This window comes from Lepidochelys olivacea, assembly GCF_965140295.1.
Source record: "Lepidochelys olivacea isolate rLepOli2 genome assembly, chromosome: 8".
Classification (NCBI taxonomy): Eukaryota; Metazoa; Chordata; order Testudines; family Cheloniidae; genus Lepidochelys; species Lepidochelys olivacea.
The window spans coordinates 52,810,431-52,825,419 of record NC_140418.1 but is presented as its reverse complement, the minus strand read 5'-3'; the positions used below and the strand labels follow the sequence as shown (position 1 = coordinate 52,825,419).

The window sequence follows — 14,989 nt, the reverse complement described above, 5'->3', positions numbered from 1 at the left end:
CAGCACAAAAGTTTGAGAACCACTGACCTAAACCAAGCACCACAGAGGTTAAAGAGACAGACAAATCAAACTTCAAATCCAGGCCCTGGATCTGTCTGTGGGTAGAAGCTACCTGCAACTGATCTCAGTGGGATTGCTGGTCTCATATATTTAGACTCCAATGGTGGAAAACTAGGCTGAGATGAACATCTAGATTCGAAGGCTTCTTTCCCCACTCTTAACAAGTTTCAGAGTAACAGCTGTGTTAGTCTATATTCGCAAAAAGAAAAGGAGTACTTGTGGCACCTTAGGGACTAACCCATTTATTTGAGCATAAGTTTTCATGAGCTACAGCTCACTTCATTGCATCCGATGAAGTGAGCTATAGCTCACGAAAGCTTATGCTCAAATAAATTGGTTAGTCTCTAAGGTGCCACAAGTACTCCTTTTTTTTCTTCTAACAAGGTTACCTCTGAGCTCCTGCAGAAAAGGAGGCTACCTTTCCTCAGATGTCCCTTTTTTTTCCCCTCGGTCCTACTTTAAGTACCTTCTCCTATAAACACCCATTGGTCCCCTATCTTGGTAACCATTTGTTTTCCCGTAGCCTCTGTTCTTCATCCCTTCCTGGGAATTTTCCAGTGTCTATTTCAAACAGCACCATATCCTGGAAAGGGCAGGAAAGGCAGAGGAAGAAAGAAGATAACACTTGGGGTGGGATGGTCACTGGTAGAGCTCTATTTGTTCATTGGTTACTTCAGATTCTACTGCATCTCACTTCTCCAGCAACCAGTGCACTTCTGAGCACTGTGTTTTGCTTGCATCTCCAACCCTTATCATGCCATCTACTGTAAACATTGTTATAATCCATACATATTTCTTCCAGCCAGCCTGCCTTCCAGTTACCCACATTTTGGGCTGGGCTTCCACAGAATGGTAACATCAAGATAGTGAGCCGCAACGGTCCTCCTCCAATGCTTGTGCTCTAAAGTGGACTCCTGGAGCAGTGTCTTCTGGCTAGCACCTTTCTTTCTGCAGTCCATTCAAATGAAGGACTGAACTTTCCAGAAACACTTTGCTTTGCAGGATGCTCCAAAATCTGAAGCAGTGTTACGTTTCAGGCCCAACAATGTTCTTCAAGCAAGGCATCATAGGCTGTGTAGCACCAGATTAAGATGCAGCTGAGTGTACAATAGATGCTAGACAGTGCCCACCAGAATTAACACAGTGAATTTTAGGAAGCATGTGCCCTGCCATTGATCACTCAGAGAATTTCATTGGGTAACAAAATTCTAGGGCAGGGAGAGGTTGGTTGGAAGCATTTATAATGTGATTGTACACGTTAAGTGGTGCAGGCAAGTGTTAATACTGTAGATAGTCAATGCGAAGGTGAAGTAATAGGAATATGCAAATCAGGGAATAATATGGGAATGCATCAGTTGGTTTACAGGCTGTCTTGGGAAGGGCCCAAAGCAGTGATGCGGCAGTTTGCTGCACCACTCTCCAATTAGCTGTGGCAATGTTGTCCTTTGCCAAGGTTTTCAAAAATGAAGACAAATCCAAAAGATTGAGTTTCTAACCTGAAATGCACCCAAAACTGATTCCCAGTGAATATGCTCCCATTGTAAGCATAGGCATTATGACAAGTAGCAATGTGTCCTAAAGGACAGGCTATGCAGTGAAAATTAGTTCAAGGGTGGCGATGTACAACGACGTATGCTCTCCCTGTTTGAAGCACCAATTTAGACACTATTGTGTTACACCCATTTGTCCAACCACCAACCTACCTCAGAGCTCTGGTTTGCTCAAATCCAAAAGCCTGAGTGAATCAATCACTCTAAGACTTGATTCTAAGTTGGATCCTACTTGCTAAGAATTTTCCAAAACATTTCTCGTTGGGAATGAAGTGCTTAAGTCTCTGCTCACCTATTTAAACAATTTCAACCACACATGAACAAAGAACCAATTTGAAATCGAACATGGATTGAGTCCTCACAGAATACTGTATGCCTTGATTTGTAAAAAGAACAAAAGGTTACTTATCTTACAGTAGCTGTGGTTCTTCCAGATAGGTTCTCCGTGTGGATCCCACTTGCGACATGCATACACTTCGTGCCCATGAAGATGGCACAAATGCATTGTGCCTCAGTTTCCCCATCTGTAAAACGGGGACAATGAGGCTGACCTTTGTAAAGTGCTTTGAGATCTACTAAAAGCACTGTATAAGAGCTAGGTATTATTATTATTATTAATGCAATATTAAAGTTGTGAAATCACTCAAATTCCCAAGAAATTCCAAAACGATAAGGTTGCTCTGGCAACAATAAGTCTCCCATGATGCATATAGGTAGTATTCTTTATGCCTCTTTTCCTTATTAAACGGAAACCCTAACATATTACTCTGTCAATGTACAGCATCAAATAAACAGGATGTGTAATGTGGAGGAGTTAAAATAGCTAGATAGCAACCTTAGTTGTAGGAACATCTAGACCAAAGTGCTTGATCTTGCAACCTTAATATTGCATTAGTGCTAGTTTTTTTTGCATTTAATCATGAAGAAGCCTGGCTGTCATGAATCCTGTGATTTCTGCAATTTACAGTAAAAGTCATCGCTGCTCAATAGCCTTCTGCAGAGCTCCATTAGCTTTCATTTTTAAAATTACTACATTTCTAACCCTGACAATTATGAAGATAATCTTCCAAACATGAACCAAGTGTAATGGATGCAGTGCTCCCTTCCTAGCAACAAACAGCACCTTCTGGAGAACACTCCTTTTTACTATAGGAAGATGGGTTCAGAGAAGACAAGAGCAGACCCATAAAACCATCTCATTTAGGAATATATAACACAAGACCTAGGATCATTTCTAGGAAAATTTTATCCACTTCTTAAATATATTATTGATATTTCCTATTTGAAACACATTTTTAGTATAATTTTAAATTGAAGATTTTTAAAGTCCATTATGAAAAGTTTACCATGACTCATTTTTAACCTTTCAAATTAAAAATTGTGACTTGTATTTTTGAAAAACAAAGCAATGACTTTTCTGTTTTTTGCCACAACACTCAGCCAGCTTTAACAAACATGCAAGGACATGCTATAAGGTATTATTACAATTAAGGCAATTATAATAGGATTTAGCAGATTGTTATTGGGACCAAAGTGCAGCATCAGGGATAAGGAGGAATATGTTACCAAGAACAAATCCACTGGGCACCTTCAGAATTATCAGCTATTTGTGTAATTATACTCCATTTTATAAAGAAGCAGGAAATAAGACAATTAATTTATAAATCAGTTTATTTACAGATTTTATCCTCAAAGTACATTTCAGTTAACAAAGATATTTACATTGGTGTACACAGGGAAAACCCTGGTTATTTTACAGTTCATAATTACAAAAAACCCCCACATCCTTAACTCTACTGTGCAAAGCTGCACTGGATGCGATTATTGGCTGAAAACTGGCCTGGAAACCAGGTTAACAGGTTATTTACACAAACAAAGTAAACAGATTTATTTATTTTAATATCTGCACAATACAGTACACAGGGAGAGAGGGTCTCCCAAGGTGGCTTTGCAAATGTATATAAAAAGGCTCTGCAAAGTCAAGGAAAAAACCTATTAAATGCAGGTTAATTACAGTACTCCTTTTTCATCTATATATATTTTTGCATTTTTAATTTTTATATTTCAAATATGTTCTGGATATTTTGCTTTTCTCCATTTTAGCTGATTTGTAAACACTTCAAAATTCCTACAATTTGAACTAAATACCTTGTAAGTTTCAACTGTTACTCTGCTGAATAGTAATTTATTCCCCAAGTATTCTTAAGGTAGCAATGGGATCTGAAAGTCTGAACTACACTCAGTTCTTTGCAGAAGAGTTATTTAAATGCTCTCTAATGCTGTGCTACTGAAAATCTTTTGCACATACACAATTTATTCAAGTATTGCAAAAAGCTAAGGCCACTTTTTCAAGAAAGGAAAGTGAACAAGATGCATTTTTCAAACAGGCCACAAAACCTTATGAGCAACAAAACCTTTTCTGAAAGGTAAAGTAGTAATAGCCCAGATCTGTAGCTCGGGAATTATCCTAGTCAGAGAGGTGGTCTCTCTCCATATTCACACAATGCTGGACAGTTCTTGCATTAATAGTCCTTCTCCTAGACTGAAAAGGGACATAGGTCTTCATATCGACTCCATCCAGTGCTTTCTGACTCTGCCATAGAGGGCCCACCCTATTTTTGGGCTCAGAAAAATTCTGGAGTTTCCATGTTCCCTCAACCTTGGATTTTCCAACACTGTTGCACCAAGATAATTCAACCATGACCCAGACAGAACTTGGGCTTGAGATAAAAGGGATAGAGGGGCGCGTGTGTGTGTGTGAAATTCAGCTCTCTTTATTCAGTTCAAGACTTCCCCATACTACTTCAACAATTGATCACAAAGCCTGACCTGAAAGGACCATCACCAAATCTCAATGATCATCAGTCCTAGCCCACAGTGTACCTCAACAATTATCAAGCATTGAGAATGTAATTTAACAGCCATAGTTGTTTAGTCTAGGCTGCTCCCATTACAAATTGGTACCAAAAATAAATGGTGATCTCTCCAAAAACATTACTTTTACGCAGTTTCTTTCTGCCCTAAGAGCTGGAAAGGTAGCAACTGTTTCTGCAGCTGATACCTAGATGTTTGCTTACTCAAGCCAACAAGGGCAAAAGTAATCTCCAGTCTTCTTCCACATCTTGATAGACTGACAGTACAATACACTCTCTGCTGGCGCACGTACCACACATGCACAAACTCTATATTCCAGCAGGAAGCCTCAAAGATGCAGGCTATCTTACTATCTCAGCAATGGCCATGGGATCCTAGGGATGGAAACTAATTTATTTCTATGATACCCATGCCACAGACCTACTTTGCAGGTTTCTCTCCTTCTGCTGGTACTCTGCCCTCTTCTATAACTATCTATAAAAATAACAATATTCTCTGTTGAAAAGAAGATAGGCCCAGGAAAAGGAATCAGACAGTGACCTGATTAATGACACCATGCTGGTTAAACAGCAGCTGTAGCTGGTTTTTGTCAAATGCTTAAGACAGTGTTGAGGTTCAGCATCAGGATGCTAATTTACATACACAAGTGACTCACTCATGAAAAAGATGCATACCACTCATGAAATCATCTGACTTCTGGACAGCTAGAAAGAACACTACCACATACAGACTGATACATGTGCCCTGAGGTGTTCCAAGACACTATTTGCTCCTATTTGTTCTTTGCTCATTAAGCTCTCATGGATATGGCTCACCATTAATAAACTCACACATGAGAATCTGATTGGGTTGAAAAGCCAACATTTCTCAGTGCTGTCCCTGATTTAAAAAATTACCAGTTGTGTGTCATTGTGCAAAATGCAAATATTTCAATGACAGTTTCCCAAATATAAAGATGGAAAGAGAGAAAAACATAATGGAGCAATAGCACATGTATGCATAGCAGGAAACCCAAGAAACAAAAACAGATGGAAGGAAAAGAGCAGAAATCTTTCCACATGCATATCATGGGCTGCAGCATCTTTGGGTACCTCCTAACATGCTTTTGCATGCACTTCAATACTCCAACGTGCCTGGAGAACATGAATCCGCTTTGGGTCTCATCCCATGTTAGTAAACAGGACTTCCATTAGTAAGGCATTAATACTCAACCCCACATTCTCTGTGTTCATCCAAGAAACACAAAGAGGGAGGACAGATTAAGAAAGCACTCAAGACGAAGGGCACAGCTCCAAAAATACAACAGGGTGGCTGCCTAACGCTCTGGAAAAAGAACATTTGTGAGAAGGAAGGCAGATAACAAGGGAGCAGAAAATATTTTCACATCTTGTCTTCAGATTACTCCTTTAAACACTCCACAATCGCTGGCATTTGCCCAGGTGAAGCTCTTTTCATAGTTTTCCCCTTTCCTTCCCACATTTGACCACTGAGGTTTATTTCTTTCTACCCCTCTGTCTCAAGAAGCTGGATTTTTGTGCAAAGAATATGGACCCTAGAAGTTTCTAGGACAGATGCAGTATAGGTACCTTTCACAGGTTCTGCTGTTTCAAGGCCTAAGACAGTGCAACCACTGCACTGGACACTTTCCTTAACTTCAATTTAATAAATTATCTTAAAATAAGTTAAAAATCCCACAACCATAGAACAAGTACACAGTCAAGCACTGGACATCACTCTCTTTGGTGAATACACTCATTTCCCTAATCGTTCAAATAACTGCTCCTCTGATTTATTAGGGTTGGGTGGTAGCAAGGGAGGAAGCCGAGCTATTGAAGGCCAAAGTTTTGTGAAGAAACGTTTTCCACTCCTGCGTGTCTACTGCCTGAGAGAATCCTGAGTATCCATTTATCTAAGAGCTGCTGGTAGTTCAGGAGCTGAAGAAATGCTGCTTGGTAGGAGTAAAGCTGACCAATGTGTAGTCTCTTATGCCCAGTTTTTGGTGGCCTTTACTTTGCTCTTACTCTTGACTGAAGCAAATTAGACAGGAAACAAGTAAGAATTCTTTAGATGAATGCAAAAAAGCAAGCTCATCCAATTTCCCCTTTGTTAGCCCACCGATCATGTCTGGTACCACATTGAATGAAGAAAGATGGGAATGGATTTCAAGGGAATGAAATGGACTCTAGAGTGGAAAAATTGATGCATATTGTTAGGACTGCAGGTACAAAGTGGTTAATAATGTAACACTATTAATTGCCGTAATGTCCATTTATGGCTAAAAACTGACAAGCAGTTATCAAAATCATCCAATACACCTTTCTAAAGATCAGTTTAGATTGCTGACAGCAATTTTGGGCCAAGTGACCAGTATCTCAACCCAACCGCATCCAACCACCTTCAGCGTACAATTTGAAGTTCATAGTCCCAGTCTGATACCATGGAAAGGTGCTGACTTATACTGTGTGTGCTGAATTAGCAAAAGGATGGTGTGACTATATCACAAGCCAGCATTAAGTGAAGGACCATGCTTGGTTGCAACAACAAATCCAGTGTAAGGTCTCTAAAGGCAGGGGGATGTAGTACTGTGTTTCCTTATCACATCTGAACTGCCTTTAAAAACATGTATGAAAGTCCAGCAGCAATATTGCTATGGTGGAGATGTAGTATATGTCAGGAGTCAGAAAGCCCATGACAAGAAGTTTTGCAGTTTTTGATTTATTTTCACGGATGTCACAAAAGCAGTAGTCTCCCTTGTTTTTCATTTATCTGGTTCAGAACATTAATAGTGTCTCTGATTAAGGCCTCGAATATCCCATCTGCCAACTGCATCTTCACACAGAGCTCATCCTCATCATAATTCACCCACTGAACTTCTTCCTCATGGAGTTCCTGCACCTTGGATTTTAGAGAGAAAAAAAAAGTGTTAACACACTATTGTTTCTTGGAATATTATTCTTCAGGCCTTCTAGGACAAGTAAAAAAACAAGCACGGAAAATGTATAATACAGAAATAACTGGCAATGACAGAATTGTTTTTATATATAAGTTGTTCCACAATAATTCTCAGAGCAGTAAAATGAACAGTTATATTATACAGCTGATCTCTTAATCAGATCAATTAATTTTATCAAAATATTTTTACTTTTTAAATTTTTCCCCTTTGGTTTACTGTTCATTTTAATGAAATTCATTCTATTTTTATATAAGTTTTGTGCTTGAAAAACACTACTGATATACCATCATTCCTGATGAATAGTGTGAATTCAAACTGAAATATTCTTAAAATTATTTATAAAAAGTCAATTATGTGATCAGTGCTGCACAAAAGAGGAAAATAGGATTGAAATCAGTAAGAAAGTACAAAGAAAAATGGGGGGAGGAAGAAGGTAGGTGATTAGAATATGGCTAATAAGCATCAGAAACCCATAATATCAAAGACATTTACATTTCACAACTAATTCTCCTGTAAGTAGAAGCAAAAATGCTGGCAGGCAATGCTACTGTGCAATACTATGATACTGCAAAACGGTTTCTTTGTACAGCATATTTTATGCTTCACTGCTCGTGAAAGCATTACTACTAACTGAATTTTATGCTACGTTCAGCTAAATAATTTCTAACAATTTGATGATTTTTCTTTCTTGTCCACGAGCAGACCCCACAATTCTTAATTGTTATTCAAAATTAGGTATTCAGACCCCACATGACAGGTTGCATACAAGAACATAGACAGAATTTCATCAGCAAATAATGCATAGTCCGAAGGCTGTCCAAACTGCATGTTACAAATATTACAATTTGAAATTACATCTTTTGAACATTCATGCTAAAATTTTGTTTCCATATGTATTCACACTAGTAAACCTTGAGTGCTTCGACTTACTCAGAAAGAACATGAAATCAAATAAAACATTCTTTTGAATGGTAGGGAGTATCTCTTGAAAACTCTTCCACTATTTGCTTAGGTTTCAGAGTAACAGCCGTGTTAGTCTGTATTCACAAAAAGAAAAGGAGTACTTGTGGCACCTTAGAGACTAACCAATTTGAGCATAAGCTTTCGTGAGCTACAACTCACTTCACTGGATGCATCCAATGAAGTGAGCTGTAGCTCATGAAAGCTTATCCTCAAATAAATTGGTTAGTCTCTAAGGTGCCACAAGTACTCCTTTACTATTTGCTTAGTTTCAGTGCTAACCACATTGAGCCATGAACCTTATATTTGGCACAAGAGTATCTGTTTACCTTAATTAAAATATATTTACGTTATATAATCAGAAAAGGAAAAGAAGGAACCTCATTGTGGATAAAAGCTGTCCCAAAATACATATAGACAACTAGTAAGGAGGTCAGGCAGACATTACTTTGGAATACATGATCAAAACAAGGCTGAAAAACATTGTTTGCAATAGTTTTATTAGTTATGATATCAACATATATGGTATTTTATTCTATTTATGTAATAAAGGAGAAGTGAAAGAGGGAGAACTGAAATAAACCCAGTACCCTCTTCCTCTTTGTTTAGTCTTTTGAGTTGTCCACACAAGGGGACTTCGTCTGCTGAGTGTGTGAAAGGGGGCAAGCTACTGTACAAGAATTCTTTGCAATTTAATAATCCAAAAGTAATGTGAAGGCCCAACAGGCTGCAATGGAGACTACAGAGGAACAGAACTTCTAAGGTTCTAGCTATGTTTACAACCAGTTATGCACGTGGTTTCACAGTTTGATAGCTCCTTTCATACTTATTGAAGAGTTTGGAAAAAAAATGCATCTCACCAAACAAGTGTGAAAGGGCAATTTTTAGGTGTCCCGCACTTTCATTAGTGCTCTGCACATTTCCACAGATCCACCCTAGTGTAGTTAAAGAAACGGTCATTCATACATATATAAGACAAAAGAAAATCACACCCTAATAATTCCTTTTTGTCATAATAGTATGGGGGAAAAAAGAGGGCTAACAGGAACCAACAGTTAAGGACAAAGTGCTATGGCTTTGACTACAAGGAAACACAGTAGCAAAGACTCTGTCAACCAAGCCCTGTATATCAGAGGTCAGTCCTTTCACTTCCCCCCAGAAAGAGAGGCCAGCATGACACACTGTACCTCGGGGAAACACCCTTGCACCCTCATCTTCATCCTTATAACATGTTTGTGTGGTATCCAATGCAAAGTTTGTCATGTTGGGTGTCTTTGGAAGGCTCATCATGCACTGAGCATTGTTGTTATAGTAATGTTATAGGTTGTAATTTCATGTATATAGTTATGAGGCTGAAAATGTGTCCTCATGGCTTAAAAAAAGCCTAGACAAACACTCTCCAGGAGCAGAGGCCCAGGCAAAACTCTCCAAGAGCAGAGGGGCAGTTCACACCTCATCAGGGCATGTATGAAACAAACCCAGCCCAGCCTCACAGGAACAAAAGACACTGGCCTAGGGAGCGACAAAGGATCTGCTGGACTCTCGAATGAGTCACCCCCCCTCCCCTTGGTCAGTTTGGGACTATGATGAGGTAATGCTCACCTGACTCTGAAGTGGGGGGGGCGAAGGGGGGAAGGAGCCAATAGGGACGAAAGAACATGATAAAAGGGAGAGATGTTTGCCATGCTGGCTCTCTCTTCCACCTCCATCTACAGACACCATCACCACCAAGTGACTTAAGTGCTGATCAAAGGGGAGAGCCTGGCTGAAGGGCAACCTGCCAGCCTGTGGTGAGAAGCATCTAAGTTTATAAGGGCACTGAAAGTGTTAAGATCAGCTTAGAATGCGTTTTGCTTTTATTTCCTTTGACCAAATCTGACTTCTTGTGCTTTGACTTACAATCACTTAAAATCTATCTTTGTAGTCAATAAATTTGTTTGTTTATTCTACCTGAAACAGTACATTTGGTTTGAAGCGTGTCAGAGACTCCCCTTGGGATAGCAAGCCTAGTACATATCAATTTCTTTGTTAAATTGACAAACTCATATAAGCTTGCAGCATCCAGCGGGCATAACTGGACACCGCAAGACGGAGGTATCTAGGGTTGTGTCTGGGACCAGAGATATTGGCTAGTGTCATTTGGTTGCACAATCCAAGGAGCAGCATACATATTAGAGGCTATGCGTGAACAGCCCAGGAGTGCGGATTCTCACAGCAGAGCAGGGTAAGGCTGGCTCTCAGAATCGAGGACTGGAGTGACCTAGCAGATCACTAGTCCAGATAATAACAGGGGAATGTCACAGACAATTAACACAGAAATCAGAAAAGGTATAAGAATATAGGGTGGGTTCTCCTCAGAGGAACGGAGGGTGGGATGAAGGATGACAGGGGAGAAGACTAAGAAAAGGAATTAAAGAGACTAAACTTCTTTTGTTCTACATCACTCTTCTCCTTTCCTTCCAAGGGATTCAGTCAAAGACATACATTGCATGCACCACGTGGTGCTCTGAGAAGGGCCTACCTTATCATGCTGATTGCAGAATTCTACAACTGAAGGAACACTCAGGTGTATGCAGTCTAAGGGATAGTGCTTTATGAACAGTAGGTGATGTTTGACCAAACTGGTACACTAGCATTTGGCTGGCTAATAAGCAAACAATACTGGTCATTACCTATCTGGCGGTTAAAGTGAGCTTTTACACCCTTGCAGCAGTTTTCAACAATTGTGTGTGCTATGAAGCTTTCTGAACTCTCATGAAAGAATTCAGTAGAAGCTCACACCTCTGACACCAGGACTGAAATTTCCCATCTTGGAGAGAAGCAGGGCTTGGATAAAGCTGGGAACAGGACAGGTTAACTAAAGCAGAATTCATGTCCCCTTCAAGGATGAATTCTGGCAGGAGAACGAATACCATCTTTCCTGGAAAATACTGAAGGAGGTGTGCACACATGTGTAGGAGAGAGAGAAAATGAGGGAGCTTAGAATTCTCCCATCCATCTGACAAGGTATTATGACAACTGAAAGCAGCACTTTAAAAGGGTAGCTTGGGCAGCATCTGGGGAAGGAGACTTTCTCCTGGTGTGATGGGGTTGGGACTCACCACCACAGCGCCTCCTGCTGTTCACTCTGGGAATTAGCTCAGTTCATGAGGAAAGCCCTCTGCTGGTGGTGTCCCACCCATCTCTCGCCCTAGATTGGCATCTCGACCCACGTTGCTCCTTGCTCAGCGGCGTCCTCTTCGGGACACAGCCCTCCGGCAGTGCCCCCAAGTCCACACTCGCCCCCTTACAGAGGAGGGTTAACAGCACTCTTTTCTCTTCACCCCAGCCGCAGTGGCCAACCACATTCCCAAAGTCTAACCCCTTCTATCAGGGGTCGGGTGCAGTCCGCTATGGCCACTCCTAATGGCCAGGTATAGTACAAGGGGGAAGGGGGGGGACCCAGGCTCGCCCTCTACTCTGGGTCCCGGCCCAGGAACCCTCTGGCAAAAGCCTCCCTGCCCTCCTTCTCTCCCCTTGTCCGCCTCTCCTCCCTGGGCCGCTTCCCCTTCAGCCCCCTTGCACCTTGTGGGCCCTTCTATCAGGGCCTGCAGCCGGGCAGGTATTGGGCTAGAGCTCTCCTCAGCTCCCCCAAGCCTGCCCAGCACTGCACTGTCCTGGGTGCTGGTCTCCTTCGCTCAGGAGACAGATCTTCTCCCTTCAAGGTCTGGGAGAAACTCTCTGCCTCTTGCCTGGGCAGCCTTTATATAGGGCCTAGCCTAGCCCTGACTGGCTGGCTGTAATACTGGCCCTGATTGGCTCTCTAACAGGCCCTCCCTGGTTGGCTACCGCCTTGTGCAGCCACTCTGGCCTGCTGTAACCCAATCTGGCATGGGGGTGGGGCACTGTGCCACGACATTGGGATTCAAATGCAAACGTATGAGTACCTGCAAAATGAAGGACAGGTCCCACTGAGGAGTCACTGGATGATGTAGGAGTCTCCAACAAAACTGAATAAAAACCAGCTGGGAAATAGTGTCCCTGCTCCTGAAAGAACTCCAATAAGAGAAAGGACAGCAGAGTAGACGCTCAAGTTATAGACACTGAGCTCTTTTTGAAATCCTACAAAGAGAACATTAAGATGTCTTGCGCTGGCATTGATATTCCTCTCACTGCCCCACTGAACAACAACAAAAAACGGTTCCAAATTCATGCGTATTTCACAGAAGTAGGCTCTCTGTTGCTAGGTAGAAAGACTGCAATTTCAGAATAGATTTCCTCTTCTAGGAAGCAGCTATGCTTTATTTACAAGCTCTCCAAATCACACTGAAAGAGGAGGATTGTGGGCCTTGGATCGACAGGTCCAAAAGGTCAAGTAATGTCCTAATGACAGGCTCATCAGCTCAAAAAAATAGGGGCATGGGCCTTTAAGAGGCTTGACAGCATTACCTCCGCTTTGTCCTGCTTTGCCTTCCTCAAAACTCTGAAAAGGGATAGAGGAAGAAAGCAGTGGTATAGCTCTTTGCCCCAGTCCCATGCAGGCAAGCCCACAGGCAAGTAAAAAACATGGAGACCTGGGAGAAGGGTCGAAATTTGGGGTGGGGGGAGCATGGGCTGTTATAGTAGGGATAAGGGAGAGATAAGACAGAACTGGGGGTGGGGGGGTGGGGATATCAAATCAGTATCTTAGATGCCTGTATACTAATGTGATAAGTATGGGGAATAAGCAGGAAAAACTCAAAAGGCTAGTAAATAAACACAACTATGACATAGTTGGCATCACAGAGACTTGGTGGGATAATACGCATGCCTGGAATATTGGTATAAAAAGGTATAGCTTGCTCAGGAAGGACAGGCAGGGAAAAAAGGAAGATGTTGCCTTGTATATTAAAAATATATACACTTGGACTGAGGTTGAGATGGAAATAGGAAACAGACTTGTTGAAAGTCTCTGGGTAAGGATAAAAGGAGTAAAAAACAAGGGTGATGTCATGGTAGGGTCTACTACGGACCACCTAACCAGGAAGAAGAGGTGGATGAGGCTTTTTTTAAACAACTAACAATCATCCAAAGCATAAGACTTGATGGTGATGGGGGACTTCAACTACTCAGACATCTGTTGGGAAAACAACACAGCAGGGCACAGATTATCCAACAAGTTCTTAGAATGTATTGGAGACCATTTTTTATTTCCGAAGGTGGAGGAAGCTAGTAGGGAAGAGGCTGTTCTAGATTTGATTCTGACAAATAGAGAGGAACTGGTTGAGAATTTGAAAGTGGAAGGCAGTGTGGGTGAAAGTGATCATAAAATGGTAGAGTTCATGATTCTAAGGAATGGTAGGGAGAACAGCAAAATAAAGACAATTCATTTCAAGAAGGCAGACTTTAGCAAACTCAGGGAGTTGGTAGGTAATATCCTATGGCAAACAAGTCTAAGGGGAAAAACAATTGAAGACAGGTGGCAGTTTTCCAAAGAGACATTATTAAGGACACAAGAGCAAACTATCCCACTGCATAGGAAAGATAGGAAGTATAGCAAGAGACCACCCTGGCTTAATCAATAATCTAAAAATCAAAAAAGAGTCCTACAAAAAGTGGAAACTAGGTCAAATTACAAAGGATGAATATAAACAAACACCACAAGTATGTAGGGACAAAACTAGAAAGGCCAAGGCACAAAACAAGTTCAAACTAGCTAGAGACATAAAGGGTAACAAGAAAACATTCAACAAATACATGAGAAGCAAGACGAAGACCAAGGACAGGGTAGGCCCTTAACTCAATGAGTGGGGAAAAACAGTAACAGAAAATGTGGAAATGGCAGAGGTACTTAATGACTTCTTAGTTTCAGTTTTCACCAAGAAGACTGGTGGTGATTGGACATCTAACATAGTGAATGCCAGTGAAAATGAGGTAGGATCAGAGGCTAAAATAGGGAAAGAACAAGTTAAAAATTACTTAGACAAGTTAAATGTCTTCAAGTCACCAGGGCCTGATGAAATGCATCCTAGAATACTCAAAGGGCTGACTGAGGAGATATCTGAGCCATTAGTGATTATCTTTGAAAAGTCATGGAAGACGGGAGAGATTCCAGAAGACTGAAAAAGGGCAAATAGAGTGCCAATCTATAAAAAGGGGAATAAAAAAAACCCAGGGAATTACAGACCAGCCAGCTTAACTTCAGTACCTGGAAAGATAATGGAGCAAATAATTAAGCAATCAATTTGTAAACATCTAGAAGATAATAAGGGGATAAGTAATAGTCAGCAGGGATTTGTCAAGAACAAATCGTGTCAAACCAACCTGATAGCTTTCTTTGACAGGGTAACAAGCCTTGTGGATGGGGGGGAAGTGGTAGACATGGTATATCTTGACTTTAGTAAAGCTTCTGAAACTGTCCCGCATGACCTTCTCATAAACAAACTAGGGATATGCAACCTAGATGGAGCTACTATAAGGTGGGTGCAAAACTGGTTATACACTTATAAAGTTTGTGGATGATACCAAGCTGGGAAGGGCTGCAAGGATTAAAATTCAAAGTGATCTGGACAAACTGGAGAAATGGTCTGAAGTAAATAGGATGAAATTCAATAAGGACAAATGCAAAGTACTC

The 14,989-nt window shown here is 41.1% G+C and overlaps 1 protein-coding gene across 1 annotated transcript in view; it reads right to left on the bottom strand.

The window, feature by feature from the left end:
* Nucleotides 1-3,284: 3,284 nt before the first annotated feature.
* Nucleotides 3,285-14,989, bottom strand: part of CEP350 (centrosomal protein 350) — a 140,078-nt gene continuing 128,373 nt past the window's right edge. Inside the window, exon 38 of the mRNA XM_084636814.1 lies at nucleotides 3,285-7,379. Coding sequence (XP_084492940.1) covers nucleotides 7,215-7,379 — 165 coding nt within the window. The 3' untranslated portion in view covers nucleotides 3,285-7,214. The remainder of the gene's footprint in view (nucleotides 7,380-14,989) is intronic.